This window comes from Doryrhamphus excisus, chromosome 1 (genome assembly GCF_030265055.1).
Source record: "Doryrhamphus excisus isolate RoL2022-K1 chromosome 1, RoL_Dexc_1.0, whole genome shotgun sequence".
Taxonomy (NCBI): domain Eukaryota; kingdom Metazoa; phylum Chordata; class Actinopteri; order Syngnathiformes; family Syngnathidae; genus Doryrhamphus; species Doryrhamphus excisus.
The window spans coordinates 21,871,546-21,895,316 of record NC_080466.1 but is presented as its reverse complement, the minus strand read 5'-3'; the positions used below and the strand labels follow the sequence as shown (position 1 = coordinate 21,895,316).

The 23,771-nt window shown below is 41.6% G+C and overlaps 1 protein-coding gene across 1 annotated transcript in view; it reads left to right on the top strand.

Moving 5' to 3' along the window:
- The window catches only part of maml3 (mastermind-like transcriptional coactivator 3), a 109,296-nt gene extending 98,712 nt beyond the window's left edge, over nucleotides 1–10,584 (top strand). Inside the window, exons 4-6 of the mRNA XM_058091681.1 lie at nucleotides 3,187–3,453; nucleotides 3,626–3,701; nucleotides 8,446–10,584. Coding sequence (XP_057947664.1) covers nucleotides 3,187–3,453; nucleotides 3,626–3,701; nucleotides 8,446–9,539 — 1,437 coding nt within the window. The 3' untranslated portion in view covers nucleotides 9,540–10,584. The remainder of the gene's footprint in view (nucleotides 1–3,186; nucleotides 3,454–3,625; nucleotides 3,702–8,445) is intronic.
- The last annotated feature ends 13,187 nt before the right edge of the window (nucleotides 10,585–23,771 follow it).

The window sequence follows — 23,771 nt, the reverse complement described above, 5'->3', positions numbered from 1 at the left end:
ACCCATATAGTCATATTTGTCATCACTTGTACTACCCAAAATAGTATAATAAATATAAGCCATTTAAGACAGTTTGGTCAATGGTGGACAGGAAGTGACGCCGGAAGTTCAGAGTTGAATTTTAGTTGTTGTGGACTATGACCGCAACCTGTTATTATTATGATGAGTATGTTATTATTATTGTCCCTGTTGTGAGATAACATAAAGCTGCGATAAAAGACAATTGTGCAAGTCTGGTGCTTCGGTGATGGTGTCATCGAACAATTGCCGACACCTGGTAACCAATCTGCAGTACTACATTCACACGTTGGTGGATTTAATGACGGTACTGTACTATGCTATATGAAAGTGTACTGTATTTGTATTTTAGTTTATTTGGTCATTTTGATGCTTGGAAATGCTCAACTCATTTGCTCTCAAAGACATATTTATACGTCTTTTATGTTGTTGGTTTTATGGTTTTTGCATGAGAGGCACAAAGAGGTGATGATGCAACGCCACAATAGAAGAGAGCATGTTCGGTTTGAGGTTACAGCACTGAAGGGGAATTTCAGCCAGTTGCAAATGTGAAAATTAAATAGTAAATAGTTTATGGTGTAATATTTGTACAAAAATATATATTTTCATGTAAAACGACCATTTTTGTGTTGTTGATGTTGTGGCAATGTTGTTCATACATCATGGCTAAATATGTATGGCTACATTTGTGTCAAATGCTTGAAAAAAATCCAGTTTTCTCCCTTTTTTGTTGATAATTTGCATAATTGGACAGAGATTTTTCGTTAAAAATGTGCAACATTAGCTCACGTTGTTAAACTTTATTGAACAACAGAACATGTAGTTATTGACTCGCAGCTATTTTAACCTTCTAACTATCGGGGAAAACATCCATGGTGTTTCCTAGGCTACAGTAAGTGTACACTGGTTCACATCATTGCAAATCTAATGTCTCACTAGCCTTGCTGCTGGACGACCCAGCATGCTTTGTGGGAATTTAGTAAATAACAGTTACAAGTTGCGTATTTGTTGTGAGCACGTTGTGGTTATTAGCAACATGCTTGCAGGATGGTATCTCATTGTCGTCGAGCGTTTGCACTGCGTGGTCAAAGCCCGCATTGAGATACTGTGGACTACGTCGTCGATGTCTGCCAATATGTGAGGTGCGACAAGGCACGGCAGCTGTAGCTTCTGATCCAAAAGCCATCTGCTCCTCAGCGCAGCAACTGTTGCTTTCTCAGCACGGTGACATTGCGGTGAGCACATCTGCCTCATGGTCACAAGATCCGGGTTGGAACCTCCGTTGGAACATCTCTGTGGGGAGTTTGCATGTTCTCCCCGTGCATGTGGGGGCTTTGTCCAGCGTCCTCCCATGTCCCCAAAACATGTTAGCTTCACTGTAGACCCTTCATTGTCCATAGGCGTGAATGTAAACGCTTGTTTCTATACATGTGTCCTATGATTGGCTGGTGACCAACTCCAATGAGGACTCTATAGAAAATGGATGGATGCCATCATTTACTGCTCCTTGATCTTCACCTCTCCTCGTCTTCTTCCCTCTCAAATGTCATCTTCCGCTTCATTTGGCAGCCTTTTCTAAGCAGTGCTTCTTCTTTTCTCTACTGTATTCAGTGTACATGTACACGGCACATACTCACAACACCTCGGTCACCCAGGACCCCGTGTTTTCCAGAAGATTGAGGAGGAGTTTGATTGTGGCGTCTTTAGAGAGATGTGACAAAAGGCTAGTGCGGGGTAGACGGCAGAATCGTAGATCAGAGCCGTCATGATTGAGCCATCTGCTAAGAGGAGACCGGTGACACACACACACACACACACACACACTGGTGTTTGAAGGTCACCACTGCCACCTGTTGATCAGTTTCTGGAACTACGCCTCTTGCCTCAGTGGCTCACTATATCTGACCGTGCTTCATGCAGCTTCATACCTGGAGATGAAAGCATCCATCAGTCCAACGTGGACGAGTACCTCCCCGCCTTTACACTCCCGCCATGGCTGCCATTTTGTAAAGTCATCCTGCAGTGAAAATACTCAGCCTGGCAATTCCAAATATCCATTTTGTCTTTACCCATTCTGTGTTTTTTCCAGTCTAAACAATGTCCACTTTCAGTTCAGCTTTTCAGGCTTTAAAAGATTCATAACCCAACCCCCCCCCCCCCCCCCCCCCCCCCCCGTGCAGGCTATTTGGTCTTATTAGAGATTAGCATACAGCGAATAGAGCGGGAAGTGCTTTTTATATGCTAATAAGGAAATAATGCATACAGCAAGGACCAAGCGTTACAGCCTCGTGAGGGCTAAGGACAGTATGTTGGCTCAATCTGCAGTCATAGATCCCACACCCTCTCATGCTTATACGTACATTAGCGGCTGCTTTTATGTACAAGGCATGTGTACCCATCATTGTAGCTTCAATGTGACGCTCACATTGGAAATTAGCAAAACTTGGCACAAAAATGAAGAGCAGCTTCTTGATTGTTTTTCAGACTTTTGGCTTTTTTGTAAACGTAATTCAGCGAAACTTGTTTAAGTCTGTGACCCCTCAGACTGACATCTTCTTATTCTGTGGCAGACCAGGTGCATTACAACATTCATTCATTCATTTTCTACCGCTTTTTCCTCATGAGGGTCGCGGGGGGTGCCGGAGCCCATCCCAGCTGTCTTCGGTACACCCTGGACTGGTGGCCAGCCAATCACAGGGCACATATAGACAAACAACCATTCACACTCACATTCATACCTATGGACAATTTGGAGTGGCCAATTAACCTAGCATGTTTTTGGAATGTGGGAGGAAACCGGAGTACCCGGAGAAAACCCACGCATGCACGGGGAGAACATGCAAACTCCACACAGAGATGCCCGAGGGTGGGATTGAACCCTGGTCTCCTAGCTGTGAGGTCTGCGCGCTAACCCCTAGACCACCGTGCCGCCCGCATTACAACATGTTTATGAGAAAGGTGGAACAGGTATTTGTGGTGGTCCAAATTTATTTGGAAAGTTAAATTTCCCCACTGAGGGACGAATAAAGGCATATCTTAATCTTAATCTTAATCTTAATCTTAATCTTAACGTAACCTGAGCTGTGAATCCGTCACCTTTGGTGTCAGATTGACTGACGACACCACCAACTGCATTGATTGAAAGATTGCCTCTTTACTGTCTTCCAGGAACAAGGTGTGGTGGGAATGTCCCGGCCACCGGGCTCCATCCCTCCTCCACACCCCGCAGGTGGCGTGGCCTCGGGGGTGGGGCCCAACCAGGGTTCTGGCCCGCCTCCGGGCTACGTGGGCAACCAGCAGCAGGCGGCCATGATGAAGCAGATGATGGCGATGGAGCAGGAGAAGAGGGTGCAGATGCACATGATGGAGCAGCAGAAGCAGCAGCTCTTCCGGGAGCAGAGGCAGCAGCAACAGCAGCAACTACTGGCCGAGCAGGTGTGACATGTCATCATCGTGTTTGATATTTCGTATATGTTGGCGTCTGCAAATCACTTCACTCAATTCACTCACTTCACTCACTTCACGTCCTCTAAAGATCTTTCTTCTATCGACTCTCCCATGTGTTTCATAACAAACAATATGTTTGTGTGCTTGTGTTTGCGTGTAGCTCCAGCAGCAGCATCTTCCAAGACAGATGGGCCAAGGCCAGAGGAATCCCTACCCTCAAGTCAGTCAGTATCAAGGTAAACAAACACACTCAACTTCTGTCAATAGATTTGGGGAGAGGACGTATTTGATCTACGGCTGATTTTCCAGTCCCTTTTTATGGGAGGTTCATTTGAACAGCAACAAATATCCAGAAAAACATTAAATAAACTTTGTAAATGTGTTTGTTTTTGAGACAGTGAAATAAATATTTGAAGCCCATGAGAAAACACTGTTTTGAATGGTAAAAAGATAAAAAAAAAAAAAAAGATAATAGTCAATCAATGCATAATTAATGATCTCAAGGGAGTTGGGAGCCGTTCTTCAAACACCTGAATAATTCACACCAAGCTTGAGAGACACTTGTGACGTGGTCACATGAGGCTGGAATTGAGATCAACCTGGCTCACCGTCAAACACGCAGGTGGAAACCTTCTGCTTTGGGGACGTTTCTCTGCTTAGGCTACGGGAGGACCGCCCTGAGGGGCTGATGAAAGGAGCGCCCCGGATTGTAACAGCATGGGAACTTGGGTCGCCAGGGGGTCATCCAGCATGACAATCACCCAAGACAACAAAGCAGGGCTGTCAATTGATTCAAATATTTAATCGGGATCCATTCATAGTTAACTTGTAATTTATCACAGATATAAAGTTGTTATATATACACGCTTAAGTTTACCTTTGAAAGATCATTTCTAAGGTTTTAATACACCTATCAACATGAAGTGGGTAATATCTTTGTTTTATGTACATTTTTGCATTCCGGTTATTTAAACAACAACAATGTACAACAGGTAGACATTGCTAAGGTAAACTGTCCATCACTTAAATATCATTCTCTTCGAGCAAAATATAGTTGTGACTAAAATTAGTAATAAAGGTTTGCAAAGACAACTAAGTGAAATGAAAACAAAGTCTTTCAACATGCAAGTTTTATTGTGTTCTCTTTTACAAACTCAGCAGTTCAAGCAAAAATTCTAATACATAAATTGCAAAATTGCATAAACTGCAGTGCTCCACCAGTTTCTCCTGCTGAGTCCAGCAAACGGCATTCAAGACTCGACGTACTCTGGTGACAGTTCGGGTCATAGCGACAGTCGATACAAATAACTTTGGTCTTGTCGAGAGCCATCTGCCGGGGCTTTGAAGCTAAACTTGCCATTCAAATACTCTTTGGTCAATCTGCTCAATATTTGCTCCCGCTTGTGGCGCCACATCATCTGCCGCTGCGTTTCCTAAAACTACCATGTGGGCCGAGGGTGAAACAACTCGTTATTATCACTTTAACTTTGACAGGCTCCATTGCATTTTGTTTTTTTTTTTAAATATCTATCAATCAAGCAAATACTGCCAACCGTTAAATAATGTTTTTCCTCAATGCTTTTTCCAAAAAAAGATGGCTCGTTCATGTCTTTGTCAGGAGTAAACAAATTGAGCATCAGTGATTTCCCCCAGTGTGCAAGCAGCTGCACTTTCTGAACATCACACTGAATTCAAAGCTCATCTTCTCGGTCTGTCTCTGTCAGATATATTATTTGGCGTTCAGATGCGCTTTTGCCTCCCTCTCTGTTTTTTTTCATGTGAATATTCCTGCTCTGCTTGTTACCACGGCAACTTGTCTGTCCTGGATCCCCCAGAGTTCCGGTGAAGTCAGAGATGGATGAGAGGAGTGAAGTGGGAGCGACGACGGAGGGGGTGGGTGGCAACGAGAAGAATAGGTAGATGATCTGGAACGTGGAGAGGCTGAGAAGAACGACAGAGTGACAGAGAGTGGGTGCGAGGATGATGGGGAGATGAAGAGCGAGGAGGAAAGTCAAGTTTAAAGCCGTTTCTGGCAATCGGAGCATATCTCACTGAAAGTCCAGGAGACACGTGGAAGCCAAGAGAACCAGTTTTGTATTCCTGCCATCTGTCTACAAAGAAAAACTCCATTAGTAGCCCCTCAGATCACATGTTTTTATACAGTAGTTACATTCCACTCTAGCCAACCAATGGCCCATAAACGACAAACGTCTCACTCATCCACCTTTCAACTCTCCTGCTGATGTTCTCCTCCAATTTTGGATCCTTTGCAGTAAATGGGAGAGTTGTAATAATTATAAGATATAAGATTAGTCCTAAATATGCCTCCCACACGTATTTCAAGTCGAGACTCACCACGCACTCGTCAATGATAACATGAACAGATGGCGTCGGAGTCACAGTGTAGAGCAGGGGTGCCCGTCACGTCCGTCGTCAAGGTAGGGTGGGTGTCATGTGCATGTGCCACCCACCCCATAATAAACGTCATATGACATTAGTCAGCTGACGTTGGATTCCACTTCTGATTCACTGTTTCGCCTCCAAAGCTAATTAAGCGGTGAACTTTCATCTTTATTATTAAGATTACGGACAAACTAACTCAGCGCCAAGATGCCTGTATCTGGAACAAACGTAATCCGAGTCAACTGGTCAGCGGCTCAGCTTCGTGTCCTGAACTCCACTATAGAAATGTCTGGTTTCTATACTTCTGTCTGTCAAACTCTTATTTTATCATGAATTGGAAAATGTCGCCATTGCTGAAACCTTTTTCAAATGTTTCCTCCATATCGGCTGCGTCGTCATTTTCATTTCTTGATAGCAATGCTAACTGGAAGTGACACATGGACGCCACGTAGCTACTACTCAGGTCATTAAGAGATTAAGATTAAGATATGCCTTTATTCGTCCCTCAGTTGGGGAAATTTGTATTGCACAGCAGCAAGAGTACAGAGTCAGTTAAGCAGTATAAAATACACAATATAGAGAAATAAACAATAATAACAACCCAAGTATTAACAAAATCAACAGTTTTTCCCAGAGTTACGTATATACAATACAGTATGTAGATAATATGAAACGAGATGAGATATATGACCAGTCTATACACTGAGATCTTGTTAGAGAGTTAATATGATGCATTATGGAAATACTTCACATAAAACTTTGTATATTGCATTGCATATGCACAACTATTGAGGAGTTATGTCTAATTATTGTTATTGCCATATTCAGTTGAATTGTGGGTTATTGAATGACGTCAACTGTTTTGATGACCTGTTAATTAAACCTGTGAATGTGAAATAGTAATTATTAGTATTGATGGTATGGCTCTACAATAAGGTACACAGGAATACAGTAGCTACTGAGGAAGAATGAGTAGTGGCTGGGGTTAGGTAGGTTCCTTCCTTATTCATTACTATAAAGTGTTACTGTATTTAGTATAGCTGGGTATATATATGTATATATTATAGGGATGTCCAATATTGGCTTTTTTTGCTGAAAACTGATATTCCGATAACTCTAAATTTCTGATACCGACACATGCCATATCTCCTGTGGTGGAATGAACACATATGTTGTATACAGCCTTTTTAAAATATTGGTTTTCACCATCTGAAAAAAAAAAAATCAGATATTGATATCAACCAATATTGCATTTTTATGCTGCTATTGGGCCAATAATTATCGACACAGATAACATCCCTAGTATTTTATCTTTTTCTGTTTTATTTTAGGTAGGTCATTTTGACTTGTAACTTGCATGCCCACAAAGTGTTTGCACCTCTGACATACATGTACAATATGCATAAATAATTCTGTTTATAGTATACTAAATAGGCTATATATCTTTATAGTAGGAGGTAGACTTTTGGGAGTGGCTCGCAGGCTGGAATAGTGTGAGCACCCCTGGGGTAAAAGTTATATAAGTTTCACTTTTGTGTCTCACAGTAACTATGTTGCGTTCAAGGACGGCCGACCACAGTGCAAAATCTCAACACTTGATGAAAATACCTTATAAAGGGAGCATTAAGACATAAACAGATCAAAATGGTGGGCTTCTTTTAATCGTATTTTCCGGACTATAAGTCCCACTTTTTTTCATGGTTTGACTGGTCCTGTGACTTATACTCCCGAGCGACTTAAATATGTTTTTTTTTCACACTGACAGCCACGCGTTGGTGCTCTAGGCTTGTGTGCCAGTATCTGCTACTCCTATCACTCCTGTACCACTGAAAATTTACAACGTAAACATGAACTTCAAGACAACTGAGAAAGACGGAACAAATACCCCAAAAAGAAAGTATACTAGTTGTGTTATGTTGTTTATCCTATAGTTATCTGAATAACCCCTAATACATGTCACGTTGTGCAGTGATCCACTCTACTCTATTAGCACTATTACACAAGTGTTTTGCAGTGTACTATTACTCCAAGTCTACCCACTGCACACATCCTGAGAGTGTGGAGTGTTCTCCTCTTTGTTCTCACTCTGTTGCTGTTGCACACCAAGCTGTGAGGTGAGGGATTAGTGGAATGATGTCAAAAATGGCTTTATTACAGGATTTTGAGCAATTTCCTCGGCAGCAGACCTCCTCGACCATGCCGCTACTGAGCATCTATTAGGAAAGCAAGCGTGGCGTTTAAAATGTTCGGATGACAGTGAAGCAGGAATGCGGGGGTGAATTGAAGCTGTTGTGTTGTGGAACATCACTGTTTACCACTATACGTTGATTACTTTGTAATCTTAGGCGTAGAAAAATTGCATCATCTAACAACAAGACATGGATTTGTTGATATATGGATTTGTTTTTTCACATATATGAAATGAAAAATATCAAAATGGCCCCTGCAACCTCTGGCTTTTCAGGATCTGTGGAAAAATGTCAGCGCATGCCTGAAGTAGAGTCTCGATAAGAGTCTTGCAGTATTTCAACAACCATTACTTTCTTCTAACTACCGACATTCACGTCACTCTTTCAGGTTCTCCCCAAGATCTGGCATCCAGGAGCCAAGCCCTCCAGAACATCCGTGCAGCGCGTCTTCTACAACAGCAGCAGCAGAACCAGCAGCAGATGGTCCAGATGAGTTCCGTTCAGGGCCAAGGAGGCTCTGTGGGACCCCAGTCTGACATGGGTCTACCCTACAGCACCCAGGGGTCCAGCCAGGGTTCTCTCTATGGCCTCAACCCCTCCATGAGCCAAATGATCCACCAGCAGCAACACCAGAGCCAAAGTGTCCAAGTGTCCCTCGGTCTTGCACAGCAGCACAACTCAGCTGGAGGGCAGCCCCGGCAGGCAAGCGCAGGTCCCGGGGTTGGAGGGATGCCTGGGGGCCCTGCAGGTGGTGGCGCTGGAGGATATGGGGGGCAGGGGATGTTAATAAACCCCATGGCTCAGCAATCCCTCAAAGGTCCAACTAATGCCAAAGCCCAAGCACAAAGACTTCAAAATATGTTGGGAGCAGGAGCGGGGGGCGGAGGAATGGCTGGAGGAGGCTGGCCGCAGCAACAAGGGCAGAATCTGCAAGGCATGGGGGCAGGCGTGGTAAGGACTACAGGAGCAGGAGGGGACATGATCGGGTTCAGTTCAGCCCAGGGTTATGGGTTGCAGACAGGTCAGCCCCCACGCATGGCCAAGCAACACTTTCAAGGACCTAGCCAAGGGATGGGGCAAGGGATGGACCCCAGAGTGGGCAACCCGGCAGCGGGGATGGGTGGCCCCATGGGCACTCACATAGGCGGACAGTCCAGGACCAACCAGTCTCGGCCCATGGTCATGAGCCAGGGAATAAACCAAGGAGTCATGGGGCCTGGGGTGACTGGAATGGGGGGTTTCGGGCCAGGCCTTGGGGGGCCTGGCTTAGGGGCTGGGGGCGGAGGCGGACCTTACGGACCTGCGGGAGCAGGGGTTGGTAGTCAGACACAGGGCTACCAAAGGACATCCAGTCAAGACATGTCATCCTATGGATATGGGGGCGGGCCCTCCAGTGGAGGAGCCTTCGGATTGGGTGATGGATCGGGGGCAGAGCTGGACTCAAGCGATGGTTGGATGGAGGAGTTTTTTCCAAGCCAATAGCCAACGAGGAAGCTGGCGATGACTTTTTACTGGATGAACTACAAAAAAAACACAAGTTCGATACTAAATCTGAGACAACTACAGTGTTGACTGGTGGCTGGCATGTTTTGTGGCGCAAGGTTACAAATGAGTTTGTGTGTGTTCCGTGTGTGTGTGTCTGAGGGCTCAGAAATCATTTTTTTACTTGTGCATATTAATGAAAACCCATATTGAGATTACAACATATTTTGGTTTTTGCTAGTCCCCATTGGAAAGTATTACAGTGGAACTCGTTTAAGACAACCCATCTAGGGCTGCAACTAACAATTACTTTCTTAGTTGATTAATCTGAAGCGAGTTGTTTGGATTATTCGACTGATTGTTATGCCTTAGATGGACCAAATCAATACGAAGCAAACACAAACAGTTACTGGTTTGTTACGCAACATATCAGAAGCAAGAAAAGACAAGCAAGACACTATAAACCTTGCAATGCTACCTACATGCGGTGCTTCCAGCGTCACAGACTTTCTTTTTTCAACAGTTGCCGAGGTCCAAAAAGTCCAAGCAGAAGCTGCAGGAGCTTCCATCCTTCCATCCCATCTCCGTAATCTCGCACTTGATGAAACCTACCCAAGATTTGTCAGATCAAAAGATGATCGCCGTGTAACACTTACACTTACACAAAATGTGATATTAGTGTCCACTTCACTACTCCATTTCACTACTTCCTCAATCTGCACTCTTAAACTGCATGGAACTGTAGCTCTTTTAGCCATAAATTAGCCACATCATTGTTGATGTGTGTCGTCCAGAATTTACGGGAATTGTTGCAGCGCCAAACCTGTCTAAGTCTTGGTCCACCATGTTCTTCTTATTACTAAAAAGTGGTCGCTTAAGTTCTAAGAAAAAACGTGTTGTGTAGTCGTATTGTTAAGTTCACAATCAACAACAACAGCAACATAACTATTGTCTCGCTACACAGCATTAAAACCTACACACAATTACTTCCTGTTCAGTGCAAAGTAAGCTTCAAAGCAAAAGCATGATAGCATCAACCTGCATTTCACCACAGCAGAAAAAATAAAATTTTTAGACGGAGAAAAGCTTTATTGTAATTTAATTATTAATCCATTATCCTATTCATGGACAACTGTTTTGGTATCCGATTAATCGTTTTTTGATTAAAATGTAATATGGTGTTAAAGTCCAACTGGAAACAACAGATTAACTTCAGATTAATCGCAGCCCTGTTGCTATAGTAGTCAAGACATGGAAGTTCTGTTAGATTCAAGTATGATGTCATATGAAATCTAAATACAAAGGAAAAGCATTGGTTTTCTATGCCACTTGTCCTCGCTAGTGTCTCTGGGGTATGCTGGAGCCTATCCCAGCCCAGGTGGAGTAAAAGTGCAGGACACGTATACATAAACAACCATTCACAATCCCATTCATATCTATGGACAATTTAGTGTCTCCAGTCAAGTGAACATGCGTAGTTTATTTTGCGCATGAGGGCCTGGTGGTTAGCATGTTAGCATGTTGGCCACACAGTCAGGAGATCTGGATTCATGTGGTCTTTTGGGCATCTCTGTGTGGAGTTTGATGGGTTTTCTCCTGGTACTCGGTCTTCCTCCCACATTCCAAAAATATGCATGTTAGATGAATTGAAGGAGCGTCAATCAAGCGGTTGAATCCAAACGAGTTCCACTGTATTCTATTCCAGAGTTTTAAAGAAAGCTCTATTTCCACAGCGCTTTTTGCCGCAGAGTCAGTACGGGGAAACCTGCCCTGAAGACAGCAGTTTATTTGTGTTTGTGCCACCCAGCTCAGCGCTTCAGATCTCTCTGCCGCTTGCGGAGCTGGGAGGGAGTCCAAAGCACTCTCAATTCTCCCATTTCCTGTCTCCGACACACGCATAATTCCCACTCGTCATTTGATCTCTTTCTCTCGTCGTCCTTCCTCTTTCGCTGGCGCTCTCCAGAGAGTCGTTCCTCGCTCTCAACACTCCTTTCACTGTTGAAATGGTGAAGATCACAACAGAACAAATGAGCTTCATCTGTTTCAGCACGCCAGTGTTCTCCAGTCTTGCCTGCTTTTGCTAGGCAACCAACATTTTGCGTTTTTTGAAGACGACCAACCAAGTACAGCCGTGGTAAATGCAGAGAAAGAAGAACAGGCAGCTAAAAGCAAGCACGTGCACATAGTACATACCGCATACTGTATACACATGTATACGTACTGTATGTGTGTGTACTATGTACGGAATGTACACTATGCTATATTTACAGTATACAAAATCTATAAAGAATATTACAGCTAATTCTACATGTTTTATATGTTCTATGAAATTAAGCATTTTCAGGCATAAAAATGGCTATATGAAGTAAAATCCAAATAAAAAGCATCGAGAAAGTGTGTAGTATTCCATGCTGCTCACTAGGTGTCAGTAATGTTACTGTAATGTTGGATGAGACACACACCGGGGACCAGAGGCTGCAATCTGCAATTTAAATGATCTCACGACAGGCACAATAATCCCTAACACAGGTCATTTTTGCAGCCAAGTCACTTCCTGTCTGTCTGCTAGCACTGGAACACACTGGAACACACTGGAACACACTCACAGCAACAGACATGAGCACAAGTCTCATGAGTCTTATTTTCTTCTACGACGGCTACCATATTGAGTAATACCTGTGTAACGTTGACCATAGGGGTGTTATTTCACATCTAGACGCTCTAATAATGTTAGAGAGCATATTTAGTAGGTTTTCTATACCACGACTATGGAAATTTGCAGCAATTCACATATATCGGTTGGGTCTGGAACCAATGTACTGTGATAAATAAGGGATTATGGTATATACAGTAATTGTACACACACACATAAACAGCAGAGGTCGCTGGCAAGGCGAGTCTGCGTGGCACAAACGGCATGACATCCCTCATACTGACTGGCGGCTAGATGATGACTGGGCACTGAATGTATCTAAGCACCACAAGTGACTTCTTCTTTTACCAATACTCCCATCAGGCCCACTCTTGTTTGTTGCGGTGTTTTACCTCTTCTAAGTACTGCTGGTTGTGTCTTGTGTCCATCGAAAAAACAAACCAATTATCCTTATTTGGAATTTTTTTTGTTGTCTTTTTGAAAACCTGCGTTTTTTGAAAACCTTCCCTTCCACGGAAACGCAGCCCGGATGTGTAACGTGGCGTTGAAAGACCACACCCTTGCTCCAGCCGGTTGTGTTATACTGTGAAGAAATACGAGTTGTCCCCGCTCTCCAGCAGCACCAAGTCCTGACTTGGATTCAGTCGACTTTAAAAAGACGGTCATCCGACACCCAAGCTGTCGATCTCAACGTGGAAAAGTCTGACCTCCTGTTACTGTAAGGTAATCTTTGCTAACGCCTTCTTCCCTGTAAAGTTGCTCATTCACCCCCCTGGTTGTTGGTATCGTATAATCCCGCCCTTCAATACAAACATCGAGTCAGCACAAGTACCCGCCAACCAGGTTCTGCTTATGATTTTCATGCTTAGTGGTGCGGGGGCGATACTGCAAATTTGAGCAAATACAGGACCAGGATTAGAAATACGGATACTGATCGTGATCCTCAAGATCATAGAATGATTTAGTGATTTTGCCTTTAATTTGCTGATCATGATTGTAATCACAATAAAAGGTAGTATGGGTCCTATACGGATACAGCTGGTAGCCTGGTAGCCTGGTAGCCTGGTAGCCTGGTAGCCTGGTAGCCTGGTATCTGTACTGTGGATATTTGGATCGCACCGCCCGCCCCTAGTCCAAGTCCTCCATGTGTCCCTGGGTTTGTAGCAGTTTTATCAGGCAGGACGGTGAAGACAACCCGTAGTTTGAGACGGACTCCCCGGTTTGTGTAGAGTACTCCAGGCAGGTTCCGACGAGTAATCACCAGAGAAATGCGTCAGGCCAGTACCAGCGGAAAAACACCTTGTAGGTTTCTCGTGTTAGGGGTTAGTCTTGCCTTCTTCAACGTTTGTAGTCTCTCCAGGAAGACGAGCGCTGTCTTCCTCCAAATATCATCGTGTACTGGGACCAAGTCTGTAGACAACATTTGAACAAAAACGTATCTTGTTAATGTCCATTGTTTTATGTTATTTGTTTTGGTTTGCTTTTGTTTTTTTACTGGTGCTGACATATGTGATTATAAGAAAAATATATAAAAGATAATGGCTATTTGTAAATATGTTTTTACAGGTTTAAATACATCAGATAATACAGTCTCTACTCTGTAAAAAAAAAAAAAAGAAATAAATACTGTTTGTTGGGAAAATAGAGAAGTATTTTTATTTAGAATTGTTTTGGTTTGACTTTTAACCCATCTGAGCTATGCCATTGCACTTCAGACAATGTCTTACTACTAATTTGTATTGTAAACCTCCTGTTTTGTTTGTGTTTTTCTAGTTTGAGAGTTGACTGTTCTTAAGCAGTGCTTATTTCTTTTTATCCTGTACAGAACTCAAACGGTAACAAAAGAGAATTACAAGAAAAAGTTTTTTGTTCTGATTTTTCAAACATAAACAATAAAGAGAATGTTCTCGCTGATCATATTCAACGATGTTTGCTGTTTTTTATTCAGAATTTGACTGACACTTATATACCGGGGCGTAACGAGAGACTAAAACACGACAAGATTTCTTGTCTCGTGGGCACCAGGCCCGGGATGATAATAAATACATAAATTAGTCATCCGATAAATCTGACAAAAGCCTTTGATACAATCAATCATGACATCCTAATAACTAAATTAGAAAGGTACGGAATAAGAGGATTAGTTCTGAACTGGGTCAAAAACTACTAAGCTGACAGGAAGCAATACGTACAGCTCGGGGAATACACATCTGCAAGTTCATATATTACGTGCGGAGTTCCCCAGGGGTCAATACTGGGACCAAAACTGTTCAACTTGTACATCAATGATATCTCCAAAGTTACAAAAGACTTAAAGCTGGTATTATTTGTGGATGATTCCACTGCTTTTTGTTCTGGCAGGAGTACAGACGAAATCATTAGAAAGAAATGGTCACACTAAAAAGATGGTTTGATGATAATAGATTGTCCTTGAACCTAAGTAAAACTAAAATCATGCTGTTTGCTAACAGCAGAAAGGACACGTACCAGCAAATACAAATAGACGGTGTGGACATTGAAAGGGTGAACGAAAATACATTTCTGGGGATCACAATAGATGAAAATATTACAATAATTACAATAATTACAAATATACAACATAAGGTGGCCAGAAATATTTCAGTATTGAACAAAATTTGTTCTCAATCAGATCTAGTATCTATCTATATTGCACAACAAACTAGTTTGTTTATCTTGTACGTCATTCTGCGGAAACAACACCTTGTTGACTCACTATATGTTTTTTATTGAGTGCGGCTACTAAACAACCCGCCATGGGGCCAAAGAAAGTTGAGCGTATCAGGAATTTGATCAAAAAGGTGAGAAACAATATTCAATCCAAGAAACAACTCATCACAAAGAACAAAGATCTCATCCCTGGCGATCTCGCCAGGATGTACGGGAAGCACCAACAATAGGCCTGGTGAAGAAGAAACCAAGGAAGCTCCTCCTTCTCCCTTCATTGTCTCTCCGGCGCTCACTGCTGTATCCACCATGCTCCTGCTCTCTATCTGACGCTGATGAATTGAGACTTACGGTGATGACAACGTCATTACTCATGCTCAATAGCGACAACCATCCAGGGGGGTCGGATGAAGGACAGCAGAGAGCCGGGAGGGAGTGGGATGGAGACGTTGCTTCGTTCCACCCCCAACCTTTACATCGCCACAGAGGGCAATGGAGAGGTGTGGCAGAAAACACATCAAACAACCAGCTGAAAGATTGAAAGTCATCGCTCATACAGAAATCCTATTATGCACAGAGAAGGGGAAAACAACCACTCATAGAATAACATAATTATATCTAATAATTAATAGGGCGATCAAAACTAGCGCTTTAATGGCAAAAAACGTATTCTTATTCACATTTCATTTTTTTTTTCCCAATTAATGCATTGGCATCGTGACAGTTCCCACGCCGGACGTCACAACAAGGTCTTTATCACGTGCGCATGTGTGGTCTGAATAAACCCAAAGACCAAGACAAACATCAAGAACATTCTTACACCTCTTAAAGCGGAAGTACAATTTGCTGCATTTAAGCATGCTTGGAATTCCCAGAACATGCACTGAAAAGGTGAATTCAACATAAATGACCCGTTGTCTTTGAACGTGACGACCATTGTGCATAACACGGTTTAAAAACGTGCTGCTACTGTACAAGAAAATGGATTTTCAGACTTTTAGATTCATTTAAATTTCCAGTTTGTTTAGATCAATTATACTGTATATCATCCTGTCCTGACATTGATCTTTCTTTCAATAAAATACTGTAAATATGGCCACATTTTACACATAGTTGCATGTAGTGATTAATCATGATTAATTAATTAGGAAACCGGGATTAATCTGATGAGTCTAGATTAATTATTATTACTAAATATTGTTATTGGGCGGCACAGAGATCGACCCTCGTGAGGAAAAAGCGGTAGAAAATGAATGAATGAATGAATATTGTTATTGAAATAAATAATTGTTAATTAACACTGGTCTACTGTCATAAAAGTGGCTAGATCTCATTTATTTTGATAAGATGAACTGAAAATCAATTGACAACTGTGCTGATACTTTTTTTTTTACATCCAAATTTATACAATCCATTCAGACATTTTTGCTTAAAAATAATATTCATTTATATTTTGAAAACATTTAAGTTGCGCTTCTTTATCTATCTGTAATCTGTAATCATGTGATGGAATTTCTTCTGAAAAACAACATAAAGTATCACTTAAACAAAATAGTCCCCCTACAGCAGCAGGTCTATGCCAGATTAATCTGATGAGTCTAGATCAGGGGTGGGCAAACTACGGCCCGGGGGCCACATCCGGCCCGCCAAGTGTTTGAATACGGCCCGCCCAATCTTTCAAAAGTTTAATGATAATTATTATATTAATTATATATAATAATATTGTTATATTTGCATATTTTACATAATAATAATATAATAATTATTATTTTAATTTTATTTTAATTATTATAATATTTTATTATTTTTAAAATATTTAAATATAAATATAAAATAATAATAGCAGATTGCATGACAATTTTACAGATACAATAATACCAGGTGGACTGTTACGTGTAAAATATATAGTCTGCCCCCCCCCCGGAAATTTTGTTATATCAATGCGAGTCAAAAAGTTTGCCCACCCCTGGTCTAGATTAATTATTATTTTTAAAAATATTAAATATTGTTATTGGGTGGCACGGTGGTCGAGTGGTTAGCGCGTAGACCTCACAGCTAAGAAACCAGGGTTCAATTCCACACTCCCCGTGCATGTGTGGGTTTTCTCCGGGTGCTCCGGTTTCCTCCCCCATTCCAAAAACATGCTAGGTTAATTAGCCACTCCAAATTGTCCATAGGTATGAATGTGAGTGTGAATGGTTGTTTGTCTATATGTGCCCTGTGATTGGCTGGCCTTCAATACCATCATCCCGGACATTCTAAACACGAAACTGGACAAAACTCGGCCTCCCCCCTCTCACATGCAGCTGGATCGTCAAATTTGTGGACGACACCACAGTGGTCGGGCTGATCTCAAATGGAGATGAGACAGCCTACAGAGAGAAGGTTCAGAGACTCACAACCTAGTGCTCTAAAAATAACCTGACTCTGAATACCAGGAAGACGAAAGAGATCATCGTGGACTTCAGCAGGACTTGGAGAGGGTCCATGACTTCTGATTCCTGGGAGTCCAAATCTCCGATGATTTGACCTGGACTCAAAACACCTCAGCCATCATCAAAAAGGCTCAGCAGCGGTTTCACTTCCTGAGAGTCCTCAGGAAAAACAACGTGGCCCAGAAACTTCTGCTGGCCTTCTACCGCTCCTCCATGGAGAGCCTGCTGACCTACTGCCTAACCATCTGGTATGGGAGCCGCACAGGACGGTCAAAGCAGCACAGAAGATCATCAGCTACCCTCTCCCCTCCCTGGCAGACCTCTACAACTCCCGGTGCGTCAGCAGAGCTCTCAGGATCATCCAGGACTCTTCTCACCCTGCCGCACAATTGTGTCAGCGACTACCTTCTGGGAGGCGATACAGATATTACCGACAAACAGACTAAAAAACAGTTTCTTTCCTTGAGCCATCATCTCCCTCAACAAGATGACCAATTGTCCTTTTCTTTCTTTTCTTTTTCTACCACTTTTTCCTCACGAGGGTCGCGGAGGGTGCTGGAGCCTATCCCAGCTGTCCTCGGGCGAGAGGCGGTTCACACCCCGGACCGGTCGCCAGCCAATCACAGGGCACACAGACAAACAACCATTCACACTCACATTCATACCTATGGACAATTTGGAGTCGCTAATTAACCTAGCATGTTTTTGGAATGTGGGAGGAAACCGGAATACCCGGAGAAAACCCACGCATGCACGGGGAGAACATGCAAACTCCACACAGAGATGGCCGAGGGGGGAATTGAACCCTGGTCTCCTAGCTGTGAGGCCAAGGTGCCAAGGTTGTCCTATAACCTCCCTACATCATGCCATGTGTGTATTTGCCTTTAAACGTGAGTAAATTAGCTTAAATGCTAATATGCTAACAGTCATCATGCTAGCACCTAGCAAGAGAGCCTCAAGTTTAGAAAGTGCCAAGGTTGTCCTATAACCTCCCTACATCATGCCATGTGTGTATTTGCCTTTAAACGTGAGTAAATTAGCTTAAATGCTAACATGCTAACAGTCATCATGCTAGCACCTAGCAAGAGAGCCTCAAGTTTGGAAAGTGCCAAGGTTGTCCTATAACCTCCCTACATCATGCCATGTGTGTATTTGCCTTTAAACGTGAGTAAATTAGCTTAAATGCTAACATGCTAACAGTCATCATGCTAGCACCTAGCAAGAGAGCCTCAAGTTTGGAAAGTGCCAAGGTTGTCCTATAACCTCTCTACATCATGCCATGTGTGTATTTGCCTTTAAACGTGAGTAAATTAGCTTAAATGCTAACATGCTAACAGTCATCATGCTAGCACCTAGCAAGAGAGCCTCAAGTTTGGAAAGTGCCAAGGTTGTCCTATAACCTCCCTACATCATGCCATGTGTGTCTGCCCGTTAACCACTCGACTGCCGTGCCGCCCAACCAATTGTCCTCTACAATGCAAGCCCTTTGTTATTTATTATTTATTCTTCTATTTATTCTTTATTTATTCTTCTAATTTCTATATTTTGTACTGTCATACTGTCTTTCACCGAAAAGTGAGCTGCTACAATATTATTCTACTATATGTAAAATGACAATAAAGGGCATTCTGATTTTGATTCTTATTTGGTATCTGAAGAAGGCTTTTGGCTGGTCTCTCCTCCTCAGCAGCAGGGTCGTCCCTGACCACATCCAACTGTAGTCAGCAAGTCCTCCCTGGTATCTTTCCTCCATAGCTGACATGTCCTGGTGGAATCCTTCCCCATCCTTCCCCAGAGATCTAGATCTTCAGGGACATATTGCAGCCAAGGGCTATGCTATGTAGGACTTCAGGAGGTTTACCACCAGCTGCTTATAATGATCTGCCTTGTAGTTTGCAAGAAACGCTGATGCAAAAGTCCATTTCCTAAAATGTCTCTACATGCATGCTTTTTGTACACTTACTACACACTGTCCAAATCAGGACAGAACAATACAATTCAAGAAACAATACAAGCAGTTGATGTTTGCTAAATACAAGGATGAAGAGTCTTGAACCAGTCATGATGTGCTATATATATCACTATATTGACACGCACTATGGTACCCATTATGGCATTGGATGGTCATATCACTTCGTAATTCGGTACGTGGCAGAAATAAATGAATAACAAAAACAATAATGAACAAAAAAAACATTAAATTACATCAGAAAGGCAGGAAGTGAAGAACAAATGTAATAGTTCAGTACCAGATGGAGGGGTAGGATTTACTAAGCTTTGCTTCTTCCTACTCCTTTTGGACATGTATATATATATATATATATATATATATATATATATATATATATATATATATATATATATATATATATATATATATATATATATATATATATATATATATATATATATATATATATATATATATATATATATATATATATATATATATATAAAATAATAAAAATTAATCAAATAAATTAAAAAAATTAAAACATTTTAAAAAATTAAAACATTTTAAAAAATTAAATTATATTAAGAAAGCAGGAGGTGAACAAATGTAACAGTTACTGATTGTAAAAGTACCAGATGGAGGGGTAGGATTTAATAAGCATTGCTTCTTCCTACTCCTTTTGGACATGTATATATATATATATAAAATAACAAAAATTAATCAAATAAATTAAAAGAAATTAAAACATTAAAACATTTAAAAAAATTAAAACATTTTAAAAACTTAAATTATATTAGGAAAGCAGGAGGTGAACAAATGTAACAGTTACTGATTGTAAAAGTACCAGATGTAGGGGTAGGATTTAATAAGCTTTGCTTCTTCCTACTCCTTTTGGACATGTGGAACTGTGAACTGATTATGGGATGCACTCAATTGTTATCTGATGCATGTTCAAATGAAATAAAACCATTACCATTACCATTACGTTTGATGTCAAAACTCCAGACATTCAAATGAATGTACTGGAATGTACAGACAGGCTTTCGGGTCATAGTAGTTGCTTGTAGACACACTGTATGTTCTGATAAACTGCCCCTTATTTTGACCCAATACTGTATCTTGGATACGATAGCCAATTTGCACCAATTTGTCTTATTTTTTCTTCATAAGTGGCATTGTAATTTATGAATTCTCTATATTATTCATGATTGTAATACTGCTACAGTGGAACCTGTTTATGTCCACCCCCCCCCCCCCCCCCCCCCCCCCACTCACACCGACTGACGGACGTCAACATAAGCAGTTGTCGAGAGCGACTAAAAGTCCACAAGGGGAAAGAAAATACTAGCAGTAGCTAGCCGGCTGACCATCCCTCTCAGTAGTTGTCCAAGCAAGCGCCCATGAAGCTAATTAGGTTATGCTTGCGGTGACAAATGAATGCGCAACAAAACCCCCGGAGACCTCCCTTTTCTACATGCAGAGTCATTTATCAGAGAAAGAGGGAATTTCCTAAGTGCAGACCTCAACGGCAGCTTGGCCGCCTGTCAGCAATGCGGACATGAGGGCGGTCGTCCGTCCAAACCAACATCCCGTTCTGTAGGCAAGGGTTTCTAGAAACAGACCATCAGATCATAGATCAGCCCCCCCGTGGCGGTTACTGTGGCGACGGCTCATCAGAGGAACAAATGATGTGTTCGGAGATAATTGCTCCTTCCCCCACCTCATAAGATAAGGACAAGCACCTGTGTGGACCGACGCCTACCCTGGAAAGGCGTCCTGTATGCAGATGCCGAGGGTGTCAGGGTGATGAATGTTGTAGTAGGAGTGGAGTGGGAGGCCAGCAGATAACAGCAGAGCGAGGCCCAAGCTTTCTGCCATACATGAATAAAACAACACAAAGATCCTTACTAGCACCACGTGACACTTCATATTTACACTTCATTGGTCTACTTCATGCAAATCTATCATCGTTTAGGGCAGGGGTGTCCAAACCTGTCCCATCGAGGGCCACATGCTGCCATATTTCACAGCATTCTGTTATAGGTGAAAGGGGTCTCAAACATGCGGCATGCGGGCCAAATATGGCCCGCAGGACACTAGTTTGAGGCCCCCGCCTTGATATGAAAGTTTAATGTGGATGTTTGATATGGATGCTGTATGGTATCATGTACCCAGAAAAAATTATTACGTTTGATTCATGTTCATGTTAAAGGTTAAATAACTGTTAATAGTTATCCTCCCTATCCGTGTGGAAGTGGTAAGTTTTTGACTATTCAAGTTTACTGGAAATAACTTGAAGGCTACCGTTTAGGTTGCTAGCGCTCTAGTTTGCGAGTTAGCATGTGTCTCAAGACCCTGCAGTTGCGCAATATGTTGTAAATAAAAAGAGTATAAATGTGACTATAGTCGTGTTTTGTCATGTCTACAGGGCTCTAATAATGCTTTGTTCATTTTAATCTGAAAAAAATCATTTGTTTACCCACCAACTATATGTGGTTTCTTAAGTTTTTATTATTTGCCGTTTTATTATTATTATTATTATTTATTTATTTATTTATTACTGATTGATTGATTTTCTTTATTCTTGATTTGTTTATTTATTTTTCATCTTATTTTGTGTAGAAAAATAAAAAGTAAGATATTTGCGAACAGTGGAATGTTTTATCAGAGCTTTTATTGTAGAAAATTGGAACCAAAGCGAAATTTTTAAAATTTTTATGTTTTTAATAAATGCATTTTTTGTTTTTTGTCTTTTGGAAAACCTGATGCGGCCCAGTCTCACCCAGACCCTAGCTCCAGTGGCCCCTAAGTAAATTGAGTTTGAGACCCCTGGTCTACATGTTTCAGACCATCAAACACATTTACGATTAGTCAATGACAACACAACTCAATACAAAATGCAGTTTTTTTAATTAAACTTTCTATTATTTGCTGATTGTTATTGTTTTGCCTTATGTTGCTGAATATGTCCGAGCAATTCAAAGCAGGATAAACGCTCCAACACGCATTCAGCATCACCAATGGAGCATCAGGCACACACTATGCAAGCTTTAGTTGGAGCTTGAGGAACCTCTTAGCATAGTTGTGGGGGTTGTATGATTGATCCAAGTTTTGTTATAAAAAAATGCAACATTGTTAATGCAGTCTGTCTCATCTTTGAGTGTGAATTGAAGAAGCCTGCGCAGAGAAGAGGCCCAACGTTTTCTAATACAACCTAACCGGTCCAGTTGCAATGTCCTGGGTGGAAGAAAAACATTCTGAGGCCACTTCATATTTCCTTTAAAATTGTAAATATGAATTTGTTTGGTTTTTTTAGGACAAGGACAGGAAAACCAACTCTGACACCTACATATTTGATGTAATGACATCCAGATGGATCATGGCCTGTGAAAGCATCTCAAGACCATCTTTGTGACACCTATCCAATTAACGCTATATTATATCTCTGTTGTTTTATTTCAAATCCGTTGTGGCGATTTTAAAAGCTGTTTTTAAGCACTTTCACTCGCGCTTCACTAGTAGTTGGCCTTTGTTTTGCTGCTCAGGTCTGCAGTATTCATCTACGCCGGTAGAGGGCAGGCTCAGCCCCGTATATCTTACTAGTCTGTCAATACGGCTTTATCACAGTTGGTACCAACGGCCATTCGTTAGTACCCGGATGTAGCATTCCGTTGATAAGGGATGGGTGGGTCTATTCAAATGGCGATACCAAGGGGAGTATGATTATTGGATGGATGTTTTGCACTTCTCTGTTTATTAAAAAAAAATAAAGGTATGTAGAGGCAAAATTGGAATGAGAGATAATTGTAGTTTTTGCTCTTTTTTCCCCCTCATAAACTCAATCATTCATTTATTTTCTACGGCTGTCTTGGGGCGAGAAGCGGGGCACACCCTGGACTGGTGGCCAGCCAATCACAGGGCACATATGAAGAGCTTGCAGCCAAAAGGCGCTAAATCCATTTTGACTGATTTCGAGAAAATCAATTATTTTTAATTACGCACATATCAATCTATTTGGTCATCAAGTCTATATTGCAAATGAAAGAGCTATCAATATAGGTCATAAAAATGCATGCTATAAAATCCTGCACACACCATGTATTTTATATATTTTTTTAATTAATTATTTTTTCGGATTTAGCGCCTTTTGGCTGGAATGATGGATTTAGCGCCTTTTGGCTGAAATAAATTTGAAGTCACCTTTAACTTCTTCAATGGCATTGTTGTAAAAGAATGTAAGGTGCTTTAATGTGCTATGCTAATAAAATAATTACAACACAGAAGCCATTCTCAACATACAATACACCCCCCCCACCCACACACACACACATGCACTCGTTCACCTTCACACATTACAGAAACAAAATGTTCTAACCTACCACTACTACACTGTTACTGATAAAATGTTGTTAAGATATTATAGCACACATTAACACCATCCACATTCCATGATGATCAGCTTTAACACAACTCAACATACCCAATTATACAAGACAATGGTACAA